Here is a 24791-nt window from a genome sequence, read left to right as displayed (position 1 = left end):
AAAACGGTTTAGATGCTTAAGACAGGCCTGATGCATCTATTTGTTAAGAGAGGGTTTTGCAGCACGCTTAAGTGTCATATTGGTTCATCTAGAACAGGCCAAAACCAGCTAAGATAAAAAGACATATACCTATTTTTAAATGTTTAAAAATAAAAATAAATAAATAAAATGCACACCCCAAATAAAGGCCAAAAATTACCTAAAGTAACACTACTTATGGCTTAGAATTTGTCGTACCCCAAAACTACTACAGTATATTTAAATATAATTTCAGTCTTATTAGCCAAAGAGCACTCAATAATTAGAGATAATAGATGAAACCCCAATAATAAACAGCCCTTAATGTGACCAAGAAATAAAACAAATTTCCATCAAAGTCTTTATTTCTGTCCAGAACCCACTGCCATGTGCACTCTGGGAACATTTGCCCAAAATAAGCTGGCATGTGCAATAAAATATCAATCAATGACTGGTGCATGAAAAAACACCTTGCCTAGTCAGTCTCTACTGTTTATCCTGGCTAAAACCCATAACCTCATGCTGAAGCAGCAGCAGATCAGGCCTCAGAGTGTTTCTCCATCTGTAGACGCTGTACACACCAGCAAAGGACATTTGGCTACAGCATTTACAGAAGATTCCTCTGCACAGTTCAAGCTAGCCCAAATCCCCCAATATGTTTACGGTAGAAAAAGATTAAGTCTATGACTGATCCATCGCACTTGGCGTAGCTCCTGTCTGAATTGGGACAGGCAACCGGTGGAAATACTCAACTGCACGGGCAACCTTCTCTGGGCAGATGTTGTAAACTGGATGAGTTGGTGCCTGAAGGAGATGAAATATGAGAATATTTACTTGTGATGATACTGCATATTCAACACAGATGGGTTCAAATGAATTGTAAGTGTGTAAGTCTTACCAGTCTGTTCTCATCTCGACCAAGGATTAACTCATTGTGGAGGTCTTGGTTTCCGAAATGCTGTGCTACTGAGAGTCCGCTCAGACAGTAGCTTGTGTGGTAGAAATCTCTAGACCTGTGGGGAATTAATGATGAGCTGTTAGGAAAGTCTGGTTTGGCCTTTACAGTTAGTAAAAAAACTAAATCCCAAGGCAACTCTTTTTCTTTCATAATTCAAATGATAAACTATATTAAATAAATCCTTAGTTATTGGTGATTTGAGAATTATAGTTAAAAAGAAACTCGTTCAAATACACATTCACTAATTAATCATTCAGACTTTAACTGCTGTGTTCAGACAACACAATATTTTGATTTTATCATAGTCACTGTGTTAGTATGTGAATTTTTATTTTTTAAATATACGTGATCCTGTTGGACCACAAAACCAGTCTCATGTGGCACACGTACATTTATGGGAATCGCAAAAAAAAATAATCAAAATTATGCATTTTTATTCTATGCCAAAAATGTGAGATGCACTGATTGCAATTTTTTTAACGAATTCCAATTCTTCACATACAGATCATTACTGATTGTTTTTTTTTCCTATGAACTATAATTATAATTATTAATAATAACCATGATAAAAAATAACATCACAGTTGTCTCAAACTGAATTAACGACGTTTAAAAAAAACATGCTTTTTTAGTCCTATTTGCCAAAGAGCACTCATTAATTGGTAAATAATAGATTAAAGCCCAATAATAAACAGCCCTTAATGTGACCAAAATAAAACTAATTTAATCCCAAGTTTTTTCTGTTCAGAACCCACTGCCACGTGCACTCTGGGAACATTTGCCCAAAATAAGCTGGCATGTGCAATAAAATATCAATCAATGACTGTTGTATAAAAAACACATTGCCTAGTCGGTCTCTATACAATATTTTGATTTTATCATAGCCACTGTGTTGGTTTGTGATCATTTTTTTAAATATACGTAAATATAAATATAAAAAAATTTAATATAAATATTCGGACCACAAAACCAGTCTCATGGCACATACATTTGTAGGAATTGCAAAACATTACATTGTTTGAGTCAGAATTATCCATTTTTATTTCATGCCAAAAATGTGAGATGCACCGATTGCAATTTTCTTGACCAAATCCAATTCTTCAGATACAAATATTTGCTGACCTGTTTTTTTTTCTATGAACTATCATTAACAATAATAATAACCTTAATAAAAATAAACATCACAGTTGTCTCAAACTGAATTAACAACATAAAAAACATGTAATTTTCCACAGTCTATTAATGTACCTTTTTTTCCCTCATTTCACAATAGTCCAAATTAAGGTGTAGATGTCAACACTTGAAGTGGATCAATCATGGATTTAAAGTTGTCCTAATACTATTGAACAATGCCCATTCTTGTACTAGGACAATTTTAAAAAACATTTCTATTTCACTTTGAATGTTGACTACTGTATAGGGCTGCATGTACAGGAAAAATCTAACATTGTGGAATAAAATTATTTGGAATAAAATCATTATTTTAATAGTTGTGTAGAGGAGTGAATCAAAGAAATTGCAAGCGTAAATACATAATACATAAGATTAGCAAAAATTTAAGTTAAATAAGTAGTCAGATGTTCAGGTACAGTAATACGATACAATATTATCATCATACTTTGCCCTCGATTATGATAGATCACAATACCAGCGATATATCACTAGAAAACCATCCACAAGATATGATATTCGTCAACGAGAGAGGGAAAAATCTATCAAAAAAGTATAAGATGTATTTTATTAACCGCACATACATTTTGTAGAATTGCAACATTGATATGTGTTTGATCCGACATTACAAAGAAGTGCCACCTCTTGTACTGTCACCTAGGTGGTAAATGGTAGCTGTGCAAGGCTGATGAATTAGGTCAGATCTTTTGTACATTCAAATAAATATATATATACTTGGCTACATCAATAATGCATCGCGGGTGGAATTATCACAATAAATCAGCATTGATATTTTGTCCTGGTCCCATTATTGAATAATCAAATGTAATGTAAAATGTAAAGTAACACTACATTGCTGATCAACTATAACAGGGGTCACCAATCTCGGTCCTAGAGGGCCGGTGTCCCTGCAGGGTTTAGCTCCAACTTGCCTCAACACACCTGGCCGGGTGTTTCAAGTATAGCTAGTAAGACCTTGATTAGCTCGTTCAGGTGTGTTTGATAAGGGTGGGAGCTAAAATCTGCAGCACACCGGCCCTCCAGGAACAAGTTTGGTGACCCCTGAACTATAATAATCCCAACTCCACATTGTAGATGCTGCGATGTGACTTTTGCGAATGCACATATTGCGATATCGATGCTGAAATGATATATTGTGCAGCCCTACTACTGTATACTTATAATACATTGTTGTAATATTAATTTGTTTAAAATAATAATTGTATATCTTCGTATTATTCTCTTCTAGATAGGACTACTTATTTTCTGATTGATGAATCTTGTTCTATGTGACTGATGTTTCTCGCTCTAAACACAATAATGACTGACATGTCAAGCAGATTTTTTTCCTCACAAAGCAAATAATTTAAAAATAGCTTGGAAAGGAAAACATTTCATATGATTAAATTATATTTTAAACATTTAACTGATAGCATTAATCGGTCTTACTGTTGATCAAAATGAGCACCCTCAACAAGGAGTAGATAGTTTTGTCAGCCCAAATGTTCTCAGTATTCAGTATCAGTATTTCATCATACACAGGGTCTGCTTGTAACAAGCTGTGTGTATGACAGGGCTCAAGATTAAACAACTCTGGTCACACATCATCAGAAAAGCACCACCTAATGTGTGTCTAAATTTTGTGTATTTAAGCAAAGGTCATTTGGCAGTTATGATTAAGTTTATTGCGTCACACACTGCAAATCGTGAGTATAGTGTTACTTTCAGTTTCACGCACTGTGGAAAAAGTGCTCAGATGACCTATGGCTGTGATTGTAAGAGAGTGTGCACATCTCTGTGGTGATGCTAACAAACAGCAGAAATGCACACGGTCAAATAGTTTTTTCAAATACTTTTATCTTGACCATATATTGTCCAATCCAAACATCACACCTAATATAAATTTACAAATTGACCCTTGTGACTGGTTTTGTGGTCCAGGCTTCTCATATATATTCATTAAATCACAAACAACTGGAAAACATATGGACTGTTTGAATGAATATTGAACAGACAATAGTCTTGAAGTCTAAAGAATCACTGCTTTATGACATTACTGGTGACTGCAAGCATACAATATACATGCATGCATTTGTGTGTGTGTATACTGTAAGCGCAGTACTCACTTGCCCGGTTTGTCCAGAAGGCCTCCACCAGGATTCTGGCAGCAGAGGAGGATGTATTCCTGCAGGGCTTTTCTCTCAAACATCCAGCTACTCACACTCAGCGTTGAGTCTCCTATATACACAACAACATTTTCATCGATTCATCTATTAAATCCAACACTAGACCCCATGTGCTTTATACATACATGTTTGGTTTAAACTATAAAAATAAAAATACAGCCGGTTTATAAAAGTCCATTATGCGTATTGGTAGCCAGTGTGTATGATCATGTAGGTACCATCCGAGCTGTCACAATGTGTCATTATAACCGACTGTACAACAACAAGACTTGTAAATGGACAAACACTATTGACCTTATTCTGTGATGTGTGCTCATTTCTGCGATTGTTTTAGAACTTCTAATTCAGTCACGTATGGAAGAAATGACTAGGAATAGACAAACTACAAACACAAAAACAAGTGTTTGCACGACTATACAGATGAAGTAGAATAATATAATAAGAAAATGTCAGTTTGCAACATCATGCAGCCTAATAAGCTGTTTTAAAGTGTAAAAATTAATGGTGAATGAGACCGGAAGTCTCAAGCCAAAAAGATTCTAATGGCTGCGCCTGCTTGTATATGAAGAATAAGGTGAATAACACTTGTCCATCAAACCATGGTGGCCATCAAGAAACAAAAATACTTCTGTGTTATTTTTGAGCAATATTACATCTACAATACTAGAATAGAGAGTATGTGACTATCATCACAAAGGGAAAAAACATGTCTTGAGCCTAAAAATATTTAGTTATAAAACTTTTTGAAAATAATGTGATATAATAAAAGTATTGTCACCCAGAAACCAGAGAGCAGCTTGATTTTTATAGAAAAGCTCAACAAAACTAGAACCTGTCAAGTTTATTACAGTTTAGAATATTCTGTTTTGCCAGTGAAAAGATTTCAAAGAAAGCCAGAACTCAGAGCAACAGTGACTATGTTTACATGGACATCAGTAGTTAAATTATTTGCCTTAATCTGAATAAGATAATAATATGACTAAGGTGTTTACATGAGCTGCCTTTTGAAATGTTCCTTTCATGATCCTGTTTTACATGTTATAGCGCATAATTCGATTAACCGTCACTGCGTCACCACGCCATCCACATTTCTCCGAGTTTCATGTAATTTCATTTTAATTTGCTGATTTTAACTGACAACGAGATACTGGATGCGAGTATGAACTGCTGTAAGATTGTAGTTTAATGGAATTGATACCGCATGCCATATAGGGAAAAAAACCTCAGCATTTTGTGATGTCTGTGGTCCTTCACTGGCTTGGTAGGTACAGAAAATAGTGTCAGACAGCGTGTGTGTATAGACTATCCTGTCGCAAAATGCAGTGACAATCCTACACGACGGTAATAGTTTGACATGTCTGTACTGCACTTCAATAATGCAGCTAAAATCGCCATACTCCACCTGTCTTAATTTGATTTCTGTTTAGTTTATGACCTTAATCTGATTAAATTAATCAAAAATTGCTGTTTACATGGTAGACTCTTAATCAGAGTATTGTCTTAATCGTATTAAAATCTGATTCTTGGTGTCCATGTACACGTACTCAGTTAGGTGCTTTGTTCATGAGTTAATCTGTTTTTGAACAAATCGGGTAAGCCAATGATTCATTGACTTACTTTCTTTATAAACGAATCCACCTTTTTGACAAATCGCTTTAATGAATTCAGTAAATCAATCAATATGACTGGCTTGCTCTCAACAGCTTGTGATTTTACTGTAAATCTATTAATGACATTTACCAAAATATTATCATTAACAAAAAATACACAAAAATACTGAAAACAATAGTTAGTTCACTCATAAATCTTATTCATTTATATTACTCAACCTCATGTTGTTCCAATCCCCCCAGGCTTTCTTCAAAACACAAATTAAGACATTTTAGATGAAATCTGTTAGCTCTCTCATCCTCCATTAGACTGCAAGTCCCCAGAGATGTTCAGAATCCAGAAAAAGAAGCAAAAGCATTGCCAAAATATTCCATGTGACTTCAGTGGTTCAACTATAATATACAAAGCTCCAAGAACACTTTTGTATAACACATTGCAATAAGAGACAGCAACACGCAAGCTTTGTATTGCCTGTAGTAAATGCACATCCTAATCTAACATCAGAGACATAGGCGAACAAGTCTTTTTTTTTTATGCATTTGATTACAGTTGCACCACTGAAATCCCATGGAATGTTTTGGGTTCTTTTTCTGGACACTAAATGACTCAACCACTGCTGTCTATGGAGGGTCAGAAGGCTTTTGGATTTCATTGAAAATATCTTAATTTGTGTTTAGAAGATGACCTAAGATCTCAGGGGATTGAAACAACATGAAGGTGGGCAATTAATGACAGAATTTTCATTTTTGGTGAACTAACCCTGTACATGCTTCAAATGCTTCAGTTCGACTGCTCACCTTCTTTAAAAGAGCCCTGTGGAGTAATGGTAATAGCCCTGCTTGCCAGAAGGAGTAACACCCATCCACCAGCTTGTTACAGCGGCCTTGAAATCCGCCTTCAAAACGCATTTGTCTGCTGGTTACCCAGCGCTAATGAAGGAAAAAACGAAGAGAAAATCCTCTAATTTACAGGTTTACAAGTATCAGCATAGGAAGATCATTAGTGCTGCTGTCTTATCGTTAAGACAAATCCGCCTGTGCACTGGGACTGTAAAATCCCTTCATGTTGAAGTCTGCTGATCTAAGCATCTACAACATTGCTCCACACAGACGATGATGATTTTTCAAGCATGTTTAGTGTCCCTGAGGAACCAGTAATGAGACGCTTCAGAAACACGTGACTGACCTTTAACGTGTTTTCATAAACTTCAGTTTATTCTCTCTAATGGACAGGATGAGAGAATAGTCAGGTTAAATAGAAATGGTCAGGTTAAATAGAAGGTGAAAACAAGGCAAGACAAAGGACTTACTAACAAGGCTTTGAGATCCAGCATATGTTCTTTGCCCAGTATGACGAGGGCAGCGGTGCCACAGAACGTGTATCCACCGTGTGCTTCAAGTCCCGGTACTCCACCTAAACCACCCTCCCAGTTCTGACAGCTGAAGGCCAGAGGAAAGAAAAATGCATATATTTGTAATGCATTTAGTAATCAGAAAAATTGGAAACGTTTCTTTGTCAACAATATGTTCACCCTTGATATGGCACTCATTGAAATACTCATTGCCATACTCAAACCCTGGAGTGTTTCTGGCGGTTATAATTATAAGAATTATAAGACTAATGAACTTTCATGAGTATAAATAAAATAAAAATATTTTATTCAGTGTCTATGATGTTCCTATATACAGAGCTCCCATGCTTTCACAAACAGCAGATTCAAGGACTTTCAATGACTTTTTAAAGCACCATTAATTAGGGTTGGGCGATGTCAACCAATTTGGCATCGTACAATGTCTAATGTGAAACATTGCAATGGATGATGGAAGTACTTTCAAGAAGTGTGGGAAGATATGGTTCTTCATCCTATAAAGAGTTAGAATACTTTAGGTTGAAATACAAAAAAATTTGGCTAAAAAAAAAATTAGGGATGCTCCGAACTATCGGCCAGAGATCGGTATCGGCCAATAATTACATTTTATGATTTGATCGGTATTCGCTAATCTGGCTGATCACATGAACTGATCGCAGGTGTTGTTTAACAGATCGTGAGAGACTTGGTGATGTTCTGTGTTTTGACAATATTGCAAGTTCACTAAAACCTGACTGGAAAATAAAAAAATGTTAAAATTATATTTTTAACTTGAATATTAATAATATACCTTTTTTGTAATATAATTATTGCAATAAGCATTGAAACGTTAGAATTTTTCCCTCATTTGCAAGTTTCTAAATGCTTTGTTAGTCATTTTTGTTTAGTCAATTTTTTTTTATCTGTTTATCTACTATTTTCTGTTTAAAGCTGCTTCTGACCATGACATGTCCACACGTAAATGGTTTTATAAGAGACATGTTTTAAGGGATTCTATGCCGCATCCTTCAAACATTTCTCTTAGGTAAGTTAAGATCTCCACTTAAGTATTCATACTGGGGAAAATGTGCTTAAAGCATTATAAAGCTCGAAGCATCAGAATTGGTACTCGATACGGCCGCCTCACCCATGAGAAGGAATTGTACCGATATCAGCGCAAAAATCCTGATCGGGAGCATCCCTAATAAAATAAATTCAAACAACATTAAATAAAGACCAACTGTAATGATAAAAGTTACAAAATTCACATACAATTAATGCTGAAAAAACATATACAAGAATAAAATATATTAACACTACTTTAGGTAAACTGCATAAACAATACCAGATCTTAATATAACAGAATTTGCAGGTTTAAAAGCAAATGTGAGGGATTTACCTGATAATCCAATTGTGCGTCCCATCGAACAGAGTTGGAGCGATGATATTTGTGAGTGAAGCCACAGAAGCCGCACAATATGCACTCCTATCAGATCAGAACACCAACAATCACCACCTATTCGTCTTGATAACCACTTATTACAGTAAGAATGAAGCGCGGTGGAAAACAATTCCTTCTCAAAGTGATTTTTCTTTGTTTATTGTTGCCCTGTGGTGAACATGATGAATGTTTCTGGCACTAATCTCCTTGTAAAAGGTCACTCTTGAAAAATGCCTTCTCATACTACCATCAGAACACGGGGAAATAAGAGATGTATGGCTGTTGTGAAGATCTTTCGGACTATGCTAAACTCACCTGACGTCCACCTCTCCACCGATATGCATCACAAAAGAGCCATCTGGCTGCTTCACTGAATACAGGAAGTCCAGGAGCGTCTCTCTGACAAACAAAATGAGCTGTTGAGGCAATATGATCAACGCAACACCTGGAGGTAAACAGGTGATAATACAGAGCAAACATGAGACCTGTTGATGACATTGTAGGCCTCCTCCGTGCCCAGGATGCAGAGCGCATTGACAGCTGCATAGGTGGGAGCCAGATGAGCTTGTTGACCCGGGCCTCCACCAAAACCACCTGTCGGGGCCTGACATCTGGCCAAGAACTGGCACACGCTGGAAGACCACCACATTTTTGGTAGGGTTAAATTCACATCTACAGCATTTAAATGTGATATCATAGGGTTAGTCCACCCAACAAAGAAAATTCTGTTATAAATTACTTACCCTCACTTTTATAATCCCTGAGATCTTCGTTTATCTTCAGAACACAAATTAGGATATTTTAGATGAAATCTGAGAGCTCTCTCATTCTCCATAGACAGCAACGGTCCAGAGATGTTGAAACGGTGTTAGGGTGCTTTCACATCTGTGATTAGGTTCATTTGGTCCAGACCAACAACAAAAAAAATGATACATGGGTCTGTTTTAGTTTGGACCATGTTCTCACCACAAATGAACCACTCCAGGGTTTGTCTGATAGCGTATAGAGACCACCTCTTTAAGGAGGCCTCTGTACGCTTTTTTGGTTCGCTTTTGGTGCCCACTCAAGTGCGATTGCTACATTCACACCTGCCCAAATGAACTGCACCAATATATTCAACCAAACTAAAATCATTCTATGTGACTTCAGTAGTTCATCTGAAATCATGTGAAGCTCCAAGAACACTTTTGTGCAGCAAGCAATAATAAAAATGTCATCTTTTCCTCAGGGTATGTGTTTACTAATTTATTATATTGCCATCAGCAGTGTAAAACGCAACTGGCATATTGCACATAGTAAATACACACCCTGATCTGATGCAGAAGACATCAACAAAGCCATTTTTACTTTTTTGTGTGCACAAGTATGTTCTTGGGGCTTAGTATGATTACAGTTGACCCACTGAAATCACATGGAATATTTTACAGTGTTTTTTGGTTCCTTTTCTAGACTTTGAAAGTCTCTGGACCATTGCTGTTTATGGAGGATGAGGGAGCTTTCATTTTTCCCTCAAACATTTCTTTATTTGTGTTCCAAAGATGAGCAAAGGTCTCAGGGCATTGGAACAGTGTGAAAGGCTTCTTTCTACATTATCCCGACAATTCTTTATTCAACTTTATCCTGCTTATTGCACATCTACTTGCCACAAAATGTAAAAATTAGACAAAATATTGTTGTGGGCCGTAATAGTTTATTAAATCTTTAATTAAAGGCAAAGTTGACCGAAACAAAAATTACTGAATGGAGCATACCTTAGGGCAGTGTGATTTGGGGAAAATATCTAATTGCATTTTTTTGTTTGTTTGTTTGTTTGTTTTTTGATACATTGCGATTTGAGATTTGTGATTTTATATTGTAGTCAAGCTTCAGTTCAATAATCTGTGAGCCGTGTCAACAATTGTGCGACAGTTCTTAATTTTTGTTAGGTGTCTGTGACTTTGAAGCCAAAATTATCCCATATCACCAGTGCGGTTTTTTATTTGATATTAATTCATCTATTGATGCTTCTGAAGCAGCAGACGCCATTATCCCACTTGTCCACACTTTCCTGTTTGTTTGTTTTTTTTACTGTGGACATTCCGCAAGCTCAGTTTCACAATTCTGATTGGCATAAGGAAAGTGTGCTCACTCAATTGGCTAGTAAGGGGCCGATCACACCGAAGGTGCTTTTTGCATTGAGAGGCGCCTTTTTTGAATGATTTACTAACGGCTGCAAACATTTTGCGCGCTGTTTATGCGTGAAAAAAATTCAACTCAGAGCAGAAAAAGCATGTTATCGGCTGCAAAAATCCTGATCGGAACATCCCTAATAAAAATAAATCTAAACAACATTAAAGTAAAAAGACCAATTGTAATGATAAAAGTTACAAAATCACATACAATTAATGCTGAAAAAAACATATACAAGAAATAAAAATATATTAACACTACTTCAGGTAAACTGCATAAACAATAACAAATATTAATATAACAGAATTTGCAAGTTTAAAAGCAAATGTGAAACATTGCATTTTGATTAAACCTGAATAAATATAAATAAATATATATATGTATAATTATTAAATATATTAAATATTAAGATTATAATAATATCAACAACAACACTTGTGCACAATACACAGCCAATTCAGTTGTTGCCTAGCGACATAAAACGTTTTTGTAACATAAATGCGCATTCGGTGTGATCGGCCCCTAAGACTGTCACACACAGATGGCAGTCACACATTTCCTCTGGGAGGGAGAAATTAAATAATACATATACATTTCATATCGCAGCCTCTAGCAAGCAACTAATCGCAATGTTTCAAATTGTGATTTGATTCGAATAATCGCACAGCCCTAGCATACACTAACCTACACATTATTCACAAGATGGCACCAAACAACAGCGATGCGACAAACCACCATATAGATTTGAATGTGAACGTCAAGATGGTTTGATTTACCCAAATGAGCACTGTTTTGTGTTTGTTGTTTCAGTAGTTGATATCTTGAAATAACATACCTTGGAATGTAATGACTGATCAATTAGAATGAAATATTCCAGACAGCTGTATAATAATAACTAATAAATTGACATTTGGTGTTCGAATGTTGGAGTTTGTAAATAATCTTCAAAGTTTTAAAGGTAAAATTGAACAATAATTGGATTTATTGTAATTCAAAAAAGTCATTTGAAATTCCAGCCTTGCTTCCTGCACAAACTCTGTCAGACACAGAGAAATGTTTATTATAAGAATACTTAAACCTGTACAGGAGATCTCCAAAACTAAATCTGAAACCTTTGAAATTGCACAACAATGACACATTAAAAAAGTATACAGAAACAAATAGAACACTTCACATCTCAATAACATTTTTTGTCAATCCAAAAGCCTTAACGGACCTCTTAATTAGCTTTTTTTCTTTCTTTGTTGTTATTAAAATGAGATTTTTTTTCCCTTATTCATAGTTTTTTTGATTAATGGTAGCTAAAACCAATGTAGCCTACTTATATGGTAGGCTATGAGTTTTTGGCTCATTGAGTTGTCATGACAACAACACTGCTTAGAGCAGAACTGTTTCATCTACACTGAATCAAAACTCAGCATTTCGTTGCCTTTGACACTCAGGATTGAGGTGTCTCAGACTCGGCATTTTTTATGCGGCATTGTGTCAACACTAAATTCTGAGCAGACACAGACCTGCTTTAGGGCTGCCTTAAATTGGCTGTGTTAAGATGACTTAAGATAGAGAAGCATTCCCCACAGCAGCTATATCTAACCTTGGCATGGTTCTGATGGGAAAAGAATGTATCTGTGTGATAATCTTACTTAACTTTGACATTATCTGTAGTGGTCACATTAAACCAGAACTGCAACTGTTAAGGGGACAAGACCACCTGCCCGTGTTTTACACAGACAGTGAAATGTTCATAGAAAGACAGCTACTCACTCTGACGCAACTGCTGCCGGCACGGGCTCCTCGAGCAGCTCCAGACTGTGCAGGATCCAATAGCAAAGCCAAGGCCGGCTGGCATCCAAACACTGAAGCCAGACAACATGCAGATTCAGCAGCCATTACCAGCATTCACACACACTGAACCGCACTGGAACATGATGTTCTCATACAAATACACTAAAACTAGGAGCATAGTGTTCTCAACCACCTGCCCTCATGTACAAGTAACGCATTACACAGTGTTAAAAAGTACAAGGCTGCTGATAAATAATGACTGTACGCTTGTTTTGAGTGTAGACAATGCATTCAAAATATGATTTTCACATTCCAGGTTTGATCAGACCTGAATAAATATATACATATTATTTGTCATTTATAAAAATTACTTATAATAATAATAATAATATTGTTATTAACTTCTCAACGATGAGTGAATGTGAAATAAAAGTGTTTTTAGAGAAAAGCTTTACATTTTTATACTATCATGTAATCACCATGTTATCAATGCAAATACACCTGAAATTACACCATACATATCCATACATGTATTTTAATGGTCTTAAAGCACTATAACTACAACTATAGAGTTTTTATACACCACTTCTCGGTCAAAAAACACCCCAATGTGTAATAAGGGGTTAATTATTACCATAGATAAATTTAGTTTTCTAACCCAGAAATATTGCATACCAGTTTGGAACAATATCAGGATGACAGTATTTGTAGTTTTCTATTATCAATAACTGAAACTAACAAAACTTGAAATGTTTTGTTCCTTTAAATAAACACAAAAACCCACAAAATTATTTTAATTAATCTAAAATTGAAATGAAAATATTAAAATAAAAAAATGTGGTTCAAAACATGAATAAAAACAATAGGTGCGTCCCAAATCACATACTTGTGCACTATGCTACGCCATTTTGTAGAATAAATGTACAAAGTGTAAGTAGTGCGTTTACACTGAAAACTCTTTAAATACTCTGATGATGCATTTATTCAACCGGTAAAATTAAGTGCGGAGTGTTGGACACCTCACACACTCAAGGACCACAGCTTTGCTCATGTAGCGGAAGGGGCGGAGCTTTCGGGCCACATGTTGGATTACTGTATTTATTTTGGATTGTGAAAGCAAAATTCTCCTACAAGAGGGATTATACCGGCTCTTGATGGTGAATGCGGTTACACTCATGGCAGGTATTATTTAGTTCTTGGGTCATTTATTTCATTAATTTGGCAAACGTCATCAGGAAAACGGTCTGAATTTCCACTTAGTAAAACAAAAGTTTGTGTTCCATTTGGGACAACACCACGCATATACTATGCTGTTGAGTGTGTTAGTGCATAAGTACATAGTGTATAGTGTGCCATTTGGGACGCAGATAATAACAAAGACACATTTTTGCCATTGTTTACCTCATATGCATCAGAGAGATGGCGTAAACCTTTCTTCAAATAATGATAGTGTTGTTCCCTCAGTAAAGCAGGCCTAAAAAAAAAAGTTTAGATTTACTGTAAATTGCATTTACACACACACACACACACACACACGCACACACACACAAAAATGTCTTTTTACAAAGTGTCGAAAAACTTCAACCTTTGTAAAGATTAATAATAGCTCAGTAAACGGCCACAACTTATTTGTACAAAAGCAAGTTAAACCATTGAGCTGACATCCTCCAATTATCCCCATCAAAGGCAGTGGCAGTGTTAAAATGACGGAGTCAGTGAGTCAGAACACAGCCTACACATGGTCCGCTTGACTTCAGAGTTGCTGCAGAGGTGCCGGAGCATGGCTAATTTAAGGCTATCTCAGCAGAGAGAACTGATCGTTAACCCCTGCTCTCGTTCTACACTGCTGCTCTCTGCTGGACCACTGAAAACACAGTCATTACGTTCTAATAAACCAGTCAGTGCGGCAGCAGACCAGTTTCATGTGAATTAAAACTGAAGTTGACAAACTGGTTGTTTTCTTTGCAGCTTAGTTTATTTGTTCTTTCATGCCTGAAATTAACTGTAACTGAACTGACAGACTGTGCATATAGCCACAATCCACTACACTTGAAAAGTTTGGGCTTGATTAGGGTGATTTTTGATCATTTAGACCAGCGGTTCGCAAACTTTTCAATTTAGGCACTCTAAAATAACAAAAAATTGAAAGGCTGATGACTTTTTATTTGCTTTTTTTCTTCTCTAGGTTAATGTATCTAGTTTAATAAAATGAATTTGATTTGTGAAAATCACCAAGTGGCGACACGGTGGCACAGTGGGTAGTGCTGTTGCCTCACAGCAAGAAGGTCACTGGTTCAAGCCTCGGCTGGGTCAGTTAGCGTTTCTGTGTGGAGTTTGCATGTTCTCCCCATGTTCGTGTAGGTTTCCTCTGGGTGCTCCGGTTTCCCCCACAAGTCCAAAGACATGTGGCATAGGTGAATTGGGTAAACTAAAATTATCCGTAGTGTGTCAGGTGAATGAGTGTGTATGGATGTTTCCCAGTGATGGGTTGCAGCTGGAAGGGCATCCTCTGCGTAAAACATATGCTGGATATGTTGATGGTTCATCCCGCTGTGGCAACCCCAGATTAATGAAGGGACTACGCCAAAAAGAAAATGAATGAAGGAATGAAATCACCAAGCGACCCCCATTCATTGTCCTGCGACACCCCGGGGGTCCTGATCCCCACTTGGGGAACCACTGATTTAGACGAAAGCCTCTTATTCTCACCAAGACTGCAATTATTTGATTATAAATACAGTAAAACAGGAATACTGTTCATTTTAATGAATTGTTTCTTTTTGAATATATATTTTAAAATACAATATTTTAATATAAAATATTTTAAAAGTTTAAAACTTATTCATATGAAGGTTTTTTTCAGCATCAGTCACAAAATCCTTCAAAACTCATTCTGATATGAAGATCTGGTACTCAAGATACATTTCTTATAATATATAATATATATTTATAGCAAAGATTTACACTTGTTAATGATTTCCTGAACATTCAAAAGTACATTTATTTGAAATTGAAATATTTCAGTACTGGTGTCTATTGACAATTGACCTTTAGGAAAATGTTATCTCATGTACTTGCCGAAAGGGATATTTCACCCCAAAATTAACAAAATAAATTAAAGTCTTACCCACATTTTCCTTTTGAAATTATGTAATTTTTCTTTTATTGCACACTACATCATCAAAAACTGTAAGCACATTACATCATCTAAACGGTAAGCACTGTGTCATCTGAACATATATACATGGGTGTGTTTGTTAGGCTGTTAAAGGGAGAGTTGACACAAAAATGAAGTTACCTATAAGTAATACCAAACCTTTGTGGTTTTCAATTTTCTGTTGAACACAAATACTTTGAAAAACACTGGAAACCTATAACCATTGACTCCCATAGTAGTTGTTTTTCATACTATGAAAGTCAATGGTTACAGGTTTCCAGCATTTTTCATTTAAATTATTTTGTGATCAACAGAAAAAAGAAACTAGTTTGGAACTAGTGAAGGACAAGTAAATGATGGGTTTTGGGTTGAGGCATATAAATGTGACTAAGATGATCTACTAAAATTTAAACTGGGGAAAAAAAGCGGATTTAATTTTCTTTTAAGCATGGCGTGGATGTTGGTGCCAGACAGGCTGGTTTAAGCATTTCAGAAACTGCTGGTCTACTGGGACTTTCAAGAGCGTTTTAACTGACCATTTCCATCCTTTTATGACCACACTGTGAATCTTGTGATTGGCTCCTTCCAGCAGGATAATGTACCATGACACAAAGCTCAAATCATATCAAACTGGTTTCTGGAAAATTACAGTGAGTTCACTATACTCAAATGGCCCTCAACAGTCACCAGATCTCGAACCATTAGAGCACCTTTGGGATGTGGTTGAAAGCTTTAAAGAGATAGTTCACCCAAAAATGAAATTTACTGTTAAATTACTCACCGCCAGGCCACTGAAGAGGTAGGTGACTAAGAATCTTTAGTAGGACATTAAAGAAGATTTTCAGCTGAATCTGTGGTCCTTCATGATTTGTATAATACATATCAATGGTCACCCGTTCTCGAGATTAAAAATAAACACACATTATTAGCTTTAATCAACAGCTGTTTTAAAAGACTGCTTTACTATTGATAATAATTTTACCATTTTTAAAGGATTCACATCTATAATGTTTACTTTAAAGCCTCTTTAGATAAAAACTGTTGTCTAAAAGCATTAACAATAGGGCATTCCAAAAGGTATACATTTAACACTGGTTTCTGTTACAATTTTGACATTTTTGGGGAAACTTCTCCTTTGAGTATACGACAACTTGTGTAAACAACCTCATCATGTCTTGAGTTAAAAAAATAGTTCAATTTTCTTCCTACTACTGTTTGGATCTTAAAAAGTTTGAGCACTAATCCCATTCTGCTTGCAATTTGTTAAAATATAGCCTCTTATTAGTGGCTTTAAATCTGAAGGTGGGATTTTGCAGTCCTTTATTCTTCCTGTTAGGACTGTTTTGGCAGCTTTGTCTGCTCTTTCATTTCCAAATAGGCCAATTTATATTGAAATCCATCTAAAAACATTATAAAAGCTTCAGTTTTCATTGAAATGTAACTTGATGATTGTCCAAAATGCCCCAACTGCTATAATTATGTTAGCAGACTGTAAAAAGCCGAAAATCTAATAGATTTTTAAAGCTGAATCAAATTAACATGGAGTCTATTGAACTTATATAATGTTAAACTGACTTAAAACAGCTTGTGTAACTTATAAAATTAAGTTAGAACATGAATAACTTAGTTTAATAAGATACAATGACCTATAACATGTGCTGTCAGGACTAATTGATCATCTACTTTTTTACAGTGCAGAAATTATTCTATTCTGATCAATGAATTCATGTCTGAGCTCATGAGCACCAAGAACTGTTTGCCCAGGCTGAGAATTAAAGCTAATAATATTTGTAAATCATGTTCAGTTTCATATCATCAGGATCCACTGAGATCGATTTAGACTTGTTTGTGTTTATTTTTCATTTCAAAACAGGTGACCATTTACTACATCATGGATCCAGCAAAAAAAAAAATCTCCTTTAATGTTCTACCGAGAAAAAACCTATCTCTTCAATGAGCCGAGGGTGAGTAAATAATCTGTACATTTTCATTGTTGGTTGAACTGTCTCTTTACATCAAGATCAACCAGGTGTACCTAATAAAGTGGCCAGGAAGTGTATCTATTCCCAGAATGACTGTTTGTGCTGGCTGCTTATGCTTTTTCGTCAGTTTTCTCAGAGTACAAAATTAGAAAAGTTGTAAATTTGAAAACGGAGGCAAAAGCACCATCTGGACCTGTGGCAGAACAGCTGATGTGTTACTACAGCATCTATTTCTAATGTTTAGGGTTACACAACCTTTATCTGGGGGACTGATTGCATCAGTTTTACCACACCTGGGTTTCTTATTTCATTTACTCAAAACAAGTGCTCAAAGCATAGAAGATATAAGTTCTGAAATACACTGATGTCAAGCTGTGGTGGACAAAGGGGAAAATTAGCTGCAGCAGAGCAAATGTCACCGGTACATAGACTTCAGTTTTTTTCCTGCATATGCTGTGAAGCTGCAAACTAATTAAAAAAATTAATTATGCTATATAATAGGGCTGCACGATATTGGAAAGAAAATATTCAGTTTTTCTGCAATATATATTGCAATCTGAAATAAATTTCACCAGATTAATTGAATATCTCCATTTGTGCAAATTGCAGAATTCATTATTGCAAAAAAAGTTTGACAATTATATGGAGTTCAATGGAGAAAAACAGCAAATTAGTGTGCGTGTATAAATACACTTATGATGTTTACTATGTTCTGAGAGCTGAACTGCTTTTTTTTTCTTTCTCATATATATCAAGGTGAGTGTGCAAAGGTCTCGTACACACCCACGCTATATTCCTTATAACCATATAATTTTTATCCAGAAACTAAGCTTTTTTTGCACTGCAACTCAACAGTAAAAATGGGTAAATTTACCTCTTCCCAACATGGAAACCAGAAACAATCAGGAATGCATGATAATATGGTGGATTTGCAATCAAAAAATGTCATTATAATGGAACCCAATAGGGCAAAAACAGCCATGAACATAATGAAAGGGTAGTACATTTGCCCAGAGTATATTGTTGATATATTTTTTAAGTCTTTTCCCAAAATATATCAAAATAAGATCTGTCACCAAAAATCGTTTCATTTGCTGAAACACAGAGAACCTTGTGGCCAAATTAAGACTCAAAAAAAAAAAAATCACCCCAGGGTGGATGAAAAACCTGATCTAAAGTCACACTTGGCAGCCTTCACTATTAGCAACAAATTAGGGATGCGTCGATACCACTTTTTTGGAACCGATTCGACCTCGATACCAACATTCTGAGTATCGACCGATACAGATCCGATACCAATACTCTGCCATTTTTTTATTATTATTTTTATTACTATTTTTTTATTAACATAATACAGTTTCTATAGTTCTGGTGATAAACTCAAATAATATATTTTCTTTAGTGAAAATAACACACCTATAGGCCTACTGTATATGACATATAATCTATGGGCTACATTATTTGAGCATTCATTATGAGATTGATTTGATCTGTTGTCGTCCAGCTTATGTTTTCTTTTTAATATTAAGATTTTTCTTTGAAATCTGTAATAGGCTACTCTAATCGATCATAAAATAACCAGCCTTTTAGCAAAGCCTGATATTTTCCTGCAGGTTTGATGCAGACTAAACTAAACCTTTACTTATTAAATTCCCTCGCATAAACTCGCCGCCAGTAAAACTGAGACACTGAAAGCATGTCTGAAAAATTATCTTTTTGAAAATAATTTCATTTAGTATAATTTGTTGGTTAAATTAATGTATTTTCGTTGGTCAGTTATCTACAAAATAAAGAATATTTGAGGTGAAGTTCAAAACAAGGTCCGCTTATAGGCCTGTGCTTCAGCGCACAAACTGACAAACAGGTCTGTTAAATAAAATATTAATACTCACAGTTTTAGAGTAGCTTTTATTAGGCTAAATTATTTTCTGTTAATGACAATCCATATGCGCCAGGCCGTCAGTTTCACTTTATTTATTTAATCAACTTCTTTGACCACAATGAGCCAGGCTTTACGAACTATTCGCACCACTTAAAGTATTCTCCTCGGAGGAATAGCCTAAACTCAGTCGGAAGGATGAGAGAACAGAAACTTATTATAAGAATAATCTTACAGAGCGGCGCATGTCACGTCTGCGCATCTGGTGCCTGAATGAAGAGCTTGCATCACTGACACAGTGTGCAGCCCTTCGGTAAACGGACACTTCTAAAACAGCAGCACAAAGGGGAGAAATCAGTGCGTTGAGGATCTGTCCAATGTATTATTAAGCCTTTTCTTATTTAAAGTTTCAAGTAGGCCTACTTTGTGTGTGAATAGAAGGTAATAACCCTCTCTACTCCAGTGTTGTAAATGCAATCTGCTGGTCTAACAGACACAGCACAACATGATTTTAAAACAGCAATGATCTCCATGTTGTAGGTCAAAAGGAACCCATTTAATGCAAAACTAAATGCATTTCTCTACCGATTATATATATTAACAGGAACTATTAGTCTTGGAAAGAGTGTTTCGTGTTGTCATGAATGCAACACGCAGTTTAAATTGTGAATGAATGGAGAATGATTGACAGGCGCAGCGCCGAGAAGCGCTGAACTGAACATGAATTTAACCACTTGAATATTCATCTGTACTTCACATTAAACTATAAAATGGCTTCAAAACATTTCGGATGTAGTAGGCCTACAGGACAACTTTCTAGTGCCTTTTAATAGGCTACCTTCGTGGCTTTTGTTGGCTTATGAATTACACAGAATATAGCGCACACGCAAGATCGGATTTAGATCTGTACCAGCTGGCCGATACCCGATCCAGCAAAAATATGCGGCATCAAACCGATATCCGATCTAAGTATCGGGATTGGTGCATCCCTACTACAAATGTTACAAATCTTGTGCCTAAATGCTTTAAACTCACGTAATATGTTAACAGAAAAAACTAAAGCAAATTATAAACTGTAAATCCACAATAATTAAACTTTGCCATTAATCTACAAGTTCCTGGTCAACAATAACCCATACGACACACTGAAGTAACCATTGCAGATGTGCACATTGCGATATCGATGCTTAAACAATATATTGTGCAGCCCTAATATATACAGTACCATGCATAGCAGACACAAGCAGAGAGAAATCGAATGTTGGTTTTTGCAAACAAAGACATCATCAAGAACAAAACAATATATACTATAATATAATAATTGTTATAATAATAATATAATTATAGTGAAGAACAGTGACCCAAAAGCAGCACAGTCAAGCTTATGAACAGACCCAGCAGTAGTGTGATAATGGCCAGAGAAAGCTGAACTTTACTTACTGCGGTGAGGTGTGAATTTGCTGGTAAACACTGTATACTTCTTGAATACTGCGTTCAACTTTTCTCTGGATTCAATGATAAGACAGGAAACAAAATGTGGAGGTGAGAACACCAAACAGAAAATGTGACAACAACAAGCCAATGACATGCAGAACAAAAGGATGCACTGTGGCTGATGCTGACTGTGTATTAAATGTGTGGCTGATATCCCATCCTGTTCACATCACATCAGTGTCACACAAAAATGATCAGTTGTGTTTAGGGCTGCACGATATTGGACAAATTTGACATTGTGAATTTTTTTCTTCTCTGCAATATAAATACAAGTTCACCAGACGACTTGTATAGCTCTATTTGGAAAGTCGTTACTTTAGAGTGATTGGAATGATTTTGTATGGGAGTAAAATATAAACATATTTTATGTAATTTATTATATACACATCAAAAACAAACTACAGTCATAAATAAACACAATGGAGTAAATATTAAAGTAAAATACACAGTGCTTTATGGTTTTCTGGGTAGAGTCTACCAGTATTCGGGTACAGAAATCGAATAATCAAATGTAAAAGAGCATTGCATAATCTTTATCATAAATAATTTAATGCAATGCATCTTAATTAAACTTCTTTATGCTCTTTATGTTCTCTTAAAATGCTTTGAACTCTTAAAATGCTCACAAATGCCTTCAAAATACATGAATATTTTAAACTTTCACTCTATAGTGGTTAAATTATGCGTCTCCACAAATCTCATGTATTTTGACCAGTGGTTTCTGGTCATCTATAATCCCAAGTCAACATTGCATACTTTGTATTGTGACTATTGCGGACACACACACATTGCGATAGCGGTGCTATAACAATATGTTGTGCACCCCTTGTTGAGTTATATACATTTATTAGTAATTCAAAGGATGACTAGTGCATACTATAATTTCAGTCAGTACATTATTTTGTGCATTATTTATAATTCACCGATGCAGCATTCAGCCTTAATTAAATACAAAGAAAACAAAGACCTAATGCTTACATAACACATTTAAAGCTATAAAAAACAATAAAAACAATTACCTTAATTAGAATGTACATAAACGGAATACAATTGCTTACAATGCATCATCTTCTATTTTATTATATCTACCATTTACCTATTAATTACTTTGTTAAAGTGTCTGAAACTAGTGCTGTACGACATTGGAAAAATCTGATATTGCGATATTTATTTGTCTGCGATCAGAATACAGGTTCCCAAGTTTAAATAGCACGATTTGATCGTTTTCTGGAGTCTAAAAGTATTCGGGTACAGAAATTGAATAATTACACTGCAAAAAATGCTTTTCTTTCTTTGCTTTGACTTGCGTCTAGTCCAAATATTGAAAAATTGAGAAATATAAGTCAAAATTAAGAGTTCCTTAAACAAGCAAAATGATCTGCCATTGGTGCGAGTAAAATTATCTTGTTTTTGCTTTGAAATGTATATAATTAGACTAGAAACAAGACAAAAATTCTAAGTAATAAAAAACAATTTTTTGTTGCATAAATCACATATATTCTGTATGAATACAGTAATGCAATACAATTCTGTAGCTGCTGGTCATCTATAATTCAGACTGATTATTGCATATCTTGCGATGTGACTATTGCAGATGTGCACATTGCGATATAGATGCTGAAACGATGTACTGTGCAGCCCTGTTTGACACTGTTAACTGGAGATGCATTAAAAGGATTTCTCTCTCTTGCCAAGACATTGTTTTTAAAGAGATAGTTCATCCAAAGATTTTTTATTTTATGCGAGACTGAAACTAAATCGATACTGTGACTTCTATCTTATAAGTCAAACCAATCTCTCTCTGCAGGAAATTGAGTACTATCTACAACACACAGCTATAAATAATGTTCTCGCACAGACCAATGGGCTCTATGCACAGCTAGTGTTTTTCAGCCAATGATAAACTTCCGGTGAAAGCTTAATGTGACTATTTACAATTTCACAAGGTTCCTTTTACAGCATCGATGGTGTAATGTCATTCAGTTAAATAGATTTAAGCATTCATTTAATTGTTCAAGCTTAAAAACAAGATGAAAAACCATGTAAATGCTAACACCGTCAGGACCAGTAGGCTAGCACAGAAACTCCATTAAAAATACTAGGGTAAAATAAACTGACATATTGTAAAGACATGGCGGGGGGAAATGTAATTTAATGCAGTGCTTTTTGTCCGTTCTGAGACTCACTTCATATCGTATATCCATCAGGCAGTGAAGAGCACTGATTTTTAAAGAAATCAGGCCAAAAGCGTGGCAATTTTATAACGTAAAGACGGAAGTGCTGAGGCTGGCTGGCTGAAATTAAATGTCTGTGTGCATACCCCATTGTTTGAATTGAGGTAAAGTTGGTTTTAAATTCGCACATTCGTTCATTTAGAAGTCTGTATATTGTTTACCATGTTACTTTGAATATTCAATCAGAATTAGCACGCAAGCATGTCTTCTAAACAACATTAACACTATCTAATTCACTGTGAATAATGTTGTACTTAGATAGTCATTTGCTGTCAATATTTCCCTATTTAGAATTTGCAAATAATAATTTTCTGAAATTATATTATTAAGGAGAATGCCTGAATATCCGGATATAAAACCAACTTTACCTTTATATTGTTTGATTCATAGCCCCTTTATTTATCATCAAGAGTTTAAACTGCTTTGACAGAATCCACATTGCAAAAAGATTAACTGAACTGAATCAAGAGTAAATATTAATTGTTTTTTGTCCGTATATGTTTTTCATTTTTCTAAAAACTCAGCTAAAAATGATCTACTATAGAAAAAGGTCCTACCTACATCTTGGAGAGAGTCATTTTTGGGTGAACTATGCCTTTGGTGTAGTCAAAGACCAGGCGGATACATGTGTTGGCATCTCTAACAATTATAATTATTTCTAAAATACTGACTTAATAACTTCTGATAGCTAACAGTCAATCATCCATGCAGGGCAACACAACAACAGTGCAGTACGAGCAGATTCCCGATATATATGACAATATTATATGCTATTCTTCTTTTATCCACGATGACAGAATTAAAAACAATTTTGATAAAATACTAAAATGAATCGTTTTCGTTTACGCAACGGTATTAGTATAATTACATCCCGCACGTGCAGAGCCCACTACTGTATCCATCAGCCCAGCATCAGAGTAAATAGACAGTTAGCTCTGCGCTAATGCCAATTAGCTAACTAATACTAAGAGTTAAGCTCACCTGCTCTCTCGAGGTCACCGTTTGCAAGCCGTCATCATTGAAGAGCTCAGAGGAGTGCGATTCTTGAAAGCATCGCAGGGGTGGAGGCGCCTCTTCCATGATGAGCTCTCAAAACACATGCACTGGGACAGAAAGACAGCAGTTTCCCAGCAAGGCAAGTGTCAAGATCGCGTGGGCGGGGTTTCCTCAACCGAGTCAAGTGACTTCGAGCTCAAGTACGGAAAGCCTGAAGGCACAGTTGAGTAAGCTGCGACCGAGATGCGATACGATTCTCTCAAACTGTTCGGTTCAAAAAAGGTTCAGAAAAGAGCCAGTGAGTCTTCGACGTCATGACGCAATACGTTGCACGTCGTGCCTAACTTTTTATTTTTTTGAACA

The 24791-nt window shown here is 35.7% G+C and overlaps 1 protein-coding gene across 1 annotated transcript; it reads right to left on the bottom strand.

Annotated features, from left to right (window-relative positions):
* Positions 1-365: 365 nt before the first annotated feature.
* fntb (farnesyltransferase, CAAX box, beta) lies at positions 366-24591 on the bottom strand. The gene is made up of 13 exons (XM_056481023.1): positions 24414-24591; positions 21145-21209; positions 14088-14160; positions 12666-12757; positions 9218-9364; positions 9048-9131; positions 8691-8777; positions 7253-7382; positions 6741-6872; position 6703; positions 4273-4384; positions 917-1031; positions 366-822 (listed from the first exon to the last, which is right to left on the bottom strand). The coding sequence occupies exons 1-13, from the start codon at positions 24510-24512 to the stop codon at positions 700-702; spliced, it is 1260 nt and encodes a 419-aa protein (XP_056336998.1). The 5' UTR covers positions 24513-24591; the 3' UTR covers positions 366-699.
* Between the last annotated feature and the right edge of the window lie 200 nt (positions 24592-24791).

Source organism: Danio aesculapii, chromosome 20 (assembly GCF_903798145.1).
Source record: "Danio aesculapii chromosome 20, fDanAes4.1, whole genome shotgun sequence".
NCBI classification, from domain to species: domain Eukaryota; kingdom Metazoa; phylum Chordata; class Actinopteri; order Cypriniformes; family Danionidae; genus Danio; species Danio aesculapii.
This window is presented reverse-complemented; position numbering and strand designations above follow the sequence as displayed.